This window comes from Camarhynchus parvulus, unplaced genomic scaffold, assembly GCF_901933205.1.
Source record: "Camarhynchus parvulus unplaced genomic scaffold, STF_HiC, whole genome shotgun sequence".
Lineage (NCBI taxonomy): Eukaryota > Metazoa > Chordata > Aves > Passeriformes > Thraupidae > Camarhynchus > Camarhynchus parvulus.
The window spans coordinates 238604-243692 of NW_022148248.1; the positions used below are offsets into that span (position 1 = coordinate 238604).

Sequence of the window (5089 nt, forward strand, 5' to 3'; positions counted from 1 at the left end):
CGCGGCCGCTCCGTTCCGCCGTCTCGTTGCTCCTCAACCTCCAGCGCCCCCCAAAATCCCCATTTTTCACCCCAAAATCGCCGCTTTTGAACCCAAAACCCCCCTTTTCTCCCCATAAATCACCCGCGCGATCAATCCACAACAACTCTCTTTATTATCCGAGCCCATCCGCGCTTCTCTGCGGCGCTCAGGGCGGGAGAAAATTGGTCCTCCAAAGGCGGGCGGAATGCGGGGGAAAAACGGGGATTTTTTTGGGGTGAAAAATGGGGATTTCGGGGCTCAGCGCACCATGTACTCCTTGCGCTTGTTGAGGCGGGTCTGGCAGAGGGAGAAGCCGCCCAGCAGCGCGTAGAGCCCCGCGGCGATGAAGCAATTGTAGCTGACCTGCTCGTACAGGCGGTAAATGCGTTCGGGGCCGCTGCGAAAAGGGGAAATTTCCAAATTTTTTTGGGGTGGAAAAAGGGGATTTTGGGGTTTTTTTTGGGAGGTTTGAGGGGGAGGGATTTTGGAGGATTTGGGGATTTTTGGGGGGTTAGAGTTTTAGGATCCTCCTTAAAAATCCATAAATTCCTCCTAAAGTCTTTCCCAAAATCCTCAAAATTCCCCCCAAAATCTTTCCCAAAATTCCTTCAAAAATTCCCAAATCCTCAAAACCCCCCTCAAATTCCCTCAGGACCCTCCAAGACCCCCCAGATCCCCTTCAAATCCTCCCAGGACCCCTCAATTCCCAAAATTCCCCCCCCCCCAGATGCCCTCAAATTCCCACCAGGATCCCCCAAATCTGCCCAATTTCCACCCAGGACTCCCCAAATTCCCCAAAATCCCTCCCGGGATCCCCCAAATCCCCCTCAGGACCCCTTTAAATACCCCCAGGAGCCCCCAAACTTCCCCAAATCCCCTTAAATTCCCCTCAAATCCCCCCCAGGACCCCCCAAATTCCCCCCAGGACCCCCCAAATCTCCTCAAATCCCCCCCAGGACCCCCCAAATTCCCCCCGGGACCCCCCAAATCCAATCCCCCCTCACCCATTGAAGTCCTCCTCGGTGAAGGGCACGTCCTCGATCAGCACGGCCGAGTGCACGTTGAAAAAAATGCCCAGCAACACCTTGGGGGGGAGAATTTGGGGGGTCCCGAGGGGATTTTGGGGGGTCCCGAGGGGATTTGAGGGGAGTTTGGGGGGGTTTGAGGGTCCCTGAGGGGATTTTGGGGGCTCCTGAGGGATCCTTGGGGAGATTTGGGGGATTTTGGGGGGTCCTGAGGGGATTTGGGGGGGAGTTTTGAGGGTCTTGGGGGAATTTAGGGGCAAGCTGGGGGTTCTGGGGGTCTCTCAGGGGGAATTTGAGGGGATTTTGGGGGGCTTGGGGGGGATTTGGGGAGGTTTTGGGGGATCCTGAGAGGATTTGGGGGGAGTTTGGGGGGTCGTGAGGGTTCCTTGGGGAGGTTTGGGGGGGATTTTGGGGGGGTCCTGGGGAAATTTGGGGGTCCTGGGGGTCCCTTTGGAGGATTTTGGGGGGGTCCCGAGGGGATTTAAGGGGAGTTTGGGGGTCCTGGGGGTTCCTTGAAAGAATTTTGGGAGAATTTCGGGATCCTGAGGGTCCCTATGTGAGAATTGAGGAGGTTTGGGGGTCCTTGGGATGGATTTGGGGTGTCCTGAAGGGATTTGGAGGAAATTTGGTGGTCCTGGGGGGTCCTCAGGGGGATTTTGGGGGTCCTGGGGTTTTTTTGGGGTGCTCTGAGCTGCCCCCCCCCCCCCAAAAAAAAGTGGTTTTTGGGAGTGGGGGAGGGGCCGGGGGTGACTCAGGGGCAGCTGAGGGGAAGTTGGGGGGTGGGGGAGGGGTTTGGGGTTTTTTTGGGGGTGGGGGTTGGGGGTGTCCCCCACATTTCGGAAAGTTTGAAGCCCCCTCCCCCAAATATTCCTCACCCCCCCCCAGGACCCCCAAATTGCCCCCAAACCCCTCCAAGACTTCCCCCAAATTCCTTCTCAGTTCCACAAGGATCCCCCAAAATCCCTCAGAACTCCCCCAAATTCCCTCCAAGTGTCCTCAAAACCCTTCCAGGACCCTCCAAAACGCCTCAAATCCCCCCCAAAACGCCTCAGAACGCCACAAAATCCCCTCAGAATCCCCTCCGGACAACCCCATGACCCATCCAAAACCCCCCAGAATCCCCCAAATTCCTTCCAAAGCCCTCAAATCGCCCCAAATCCCTCAGAATCCCCCTAAAACCCCTGCCAACCCCTCAGGATCCCTCCAAAACTCCTCCTAGACACCTAAAATCCCTCAGAATTCCCCCAAAATCCCCCCCAGAACCCCCCTCAAACCCCCACCAACCCCTCAGAAACCTCCAAATCCCTCCGAGATCCCCCCAAAACCCCTCCTAGACCCCCAAAATCCCTCAGAATTCCCACAAAACCCCTCCAAATCCGTCCAAAATCCCCTTTTAACCCTTCAGAACCTCTTCAAACCCCTCAGCACCCCCCAAAATCCCTCCCGCCCCTTAAGGCCCCTCAGAATCCCCCCACAAAATCCTTCAAATCCCCCCAAAACCCCTTCAAACCCCCACGACTCCTCCAAACCCTTTAAATCCCCCACCAAAATCGCCTTTTAACCCTTCAGAATGTGTTCAAACCCCTCAGAACCCCCCAAAATCCCTCCCGCCCCTCACGCCCCCCCCCCATCCCCTCACGGCCCCTCAGGGCCCCTCACCAACATCACGACGCCCCAGGCGCTGAGGACGAGCCCGCACGCGGCCATTTTGGGCCCGCAGCAGAGCAGCGACACCATGGCGAGCTCGGCGAGTCCCTCCCGCCGCTTTTTTAGGGTTTTTTCGGGGGTTTTTTGGGGTTTTTTTCCCGGAGATTTCCGCGAACGCGCAGCGCCCCCCGCCCCTTTGGCTGCTGCGGGGCCGAGCCGGCGCAGCAGACTGAGGCCACGCCCCCTCTGCGCGGCCACGCCTTTTACATTAAACCACGCCCGTTCCATCAAACCACGCCCCCTCGGGCGGTACCATTGTCACTCGCGGGGGGGTGTGATTGGTTGTGGGGCGGTTGTGAGGGCGTGGCCGCGCTGTTTGGCCACGCCCACCTGTCCAGCGCGTGTCCTCGGTGTCCCCTGGGTGTCCCTTAGGTGGCCACGCCCTCTGGTGACGTCACAAGGGGTGTCCCCGTGTGTCCCCCCCCTCCCAGGAAGAGTCAAATTTCCAAAATTGGGGCGCTGGCCCTTTAAATTCCCCTCCCCCCACCTCGAGGTCACATTGAGGTGACATTTCGGGGCGGGGAGGGGCTAAAAACAGCCCTGGGCACGCGCCCGCCCCTCCCCCACCCTCCCTGGGGACACCCCCGCCCCCAAACAGAACGGGACGGGGGGGGAGGGGCGGTGACGTCATCCCCCCCTCCCAAATTTCTATTTTAGGGCAAAACCGTGGAATTGGGGGGGGGGGAATTGGGGGGGGGAGGGGCCGGAATTTGGGGGGGGGGGGTGTCTCTGGGTGGGGGAGGGTCTGGAAATTGGGGGTCCCATGGGTGGGGGAGGGGCGGGAATTTGGTGTGGGGGGGTGGGAATATGGGGGTACCTTGAGGGTGGGGGAGGGGCAGAAATTTGGGGGGGGGGGGTCCTCTGAGGGTGGGGGAGGGGCTTAAATTGGGGGGTCCCTGGGGGTGGGGGAGGGGCTGGAATTTCAGGGGGGGGAGGGTGTCCTGGAGTGGGGGAGGGGCCGGAATTGGGGGTGGGGGAGGGGTGGGAATATGGGGGTACCCTGAGTGTGGGGGAGGGGCAGAAATTTGGGGGGTGTCCCCTGAGGGTGGGGGAGGGGCTTAAATTGGGGGTTCTTAGTTGGGGAGGGATTGGGGGGGGGGTGGGGCCGTGGGTGGGGGGGGGGGAAAGTCCTGGGGTGACCCCTCCCCTCCCCCCCCTCCAACCTCACGCCAGGTAAATGGAAGAAAAGGCAGGAGGGGGGGCGTGGCTGTGCGGTGGGCGTGGCCGCGGGGGTGGGCGTGTCCCCGGCAAGCCCCGCCCCCGCGCCCCCCGCAGCCTCGGCAGAGCCCCCGGGACCCCCCAGGAGCCGCCGCCGCCTCCCGGAGCCGCCGCTCGGCCCCTCCCCCACCCCCACCCCTCCCCCACCCCCGCGCCCACCCCTCCCCCACCCCCCTGGGCGAGACCCCTCCCTTAATTAATGACCCCCGCCTGACCTTAATTAACGCTTGCGTAGCGCTAATTAACTGTTTATTGGCGCTAATGAACGTCTTGATCCCTTCCACGGGACTCCCCGAGCCTTAATTAACCCTTAATTAATCCTTAATTAACTGCCTGACCCCCTCCGGGCACTCCCCGGGCCTTAATTAACCCTTAATTAATCCTTAATTAACTGCCTGACCCCCTCCGGACACTCCCCGGGCCTTAATTAACCGTAATTAACGCTTGATTAGCGCTAATTAACTCTTAATTAGGATTAATTTGCCTTAATTAACCTCTTGGTCACCGCCACGGGACTCCGCGACTCTTAATTAACTCCTAATTAATCTTTAATTAACTCCCTGCCCCCTCCGGACACTCCCTGAGCCTTAATTAACCACTAATTAACTCTAATTAGCATTAATTTGCCTTAATTAACCTCTTGGTCACCCCCACGGGACTCCCCGCCCCTTAATTAACCCTTAATTAATCCTTAATTAACTCCCTGCCCTTTCTCCGGGATATCCCCCAGCCTTAATTACCCCTCATTTACCACTAATTACCCCTAATTAACGTTAATTACCCCCGATTCACCCCAAAGGACCCCCCTCAACCCCTAATTAACCCTAATTAACCTTAATTAACCTCCGGATTTCCCCAGCGGGTTTCCCCCTCCCGACCCCTAAATAACCCTTAATTAACTCCCCGACCTTAATTAACCCCTAATTAACCCGTAATTAACTCCTAATTAACCCCCTGCCACTCCTTGGTGTCCCTTAATTATCCACTAATTACCCCTAATTAACCCTTAATTAATCCACCCCCCCCTCCCAGCAACCCCCGTGGGAGCCCCTCATTAACTCCCCCCCTTAATTAATTTACTAATTAGCTAATTAATTCATTAATTAATTACCGCCCCC

At 58.1% G+C, this 5089-nt stretch overlaps 1 protein-coding gene across 1 annotated transcript; it reads right to left on the reverse strand.

The window, feature by feature from the left end:
- Positions 1 to 131: 131 nt before the first annotated feature.
- On the reverse strand, positions 132 to 2938 carry RNASEK (ribonuclease K). Its single transcript, XM_030970060.1, has 3 exons — positions 2706 to 2938; positions 1026 to 1105; positions 132 to 418 (listed from the first exon to the last, which is right to left on the reverse strand). Exons 1-3 carry the CDS (start codon positions 2781 to 2783, stop codon positions 280 to 282), a joined length of 297 nt encoding a protein of 98 aa, XP_030825920.1. The 5' UTR covers positions 2784 to 2938; the 3' UTR covers positions 132 to 279.
- Between the last annotated feature and the right edge of the window lie 2151 nt (positions 2939 to 5089).

What these genes read in the sequence shown, in the direction of transcription:
- RNASEK (XM_030970060.1), bottom strand. Translation starts at nt 2,783, where the DNA reads ATGGTGTCGCTGCTCTGCTGCGGGCCCAAAATGGCCGCGTGCGGGCTC. An exon ending in CCTGGGGCGTCGTGATGTTG is followed by an intron (nt 1,106 to 2,705) that starts GTGAGGGGCCCT and finishes CTCCCCCCCAAG; the next exon opens with GTGTTGCTGGGCATTTTTTT. An exon ending in ACCGAGGAGGACTTCAATGG is followed by an intron (nt 419 to 1,025) that starts GTGAGGGGGGAT and finishes CCCTTTTCGCAG; the next exon opens with CGGCCCCGAACGCATTTACC.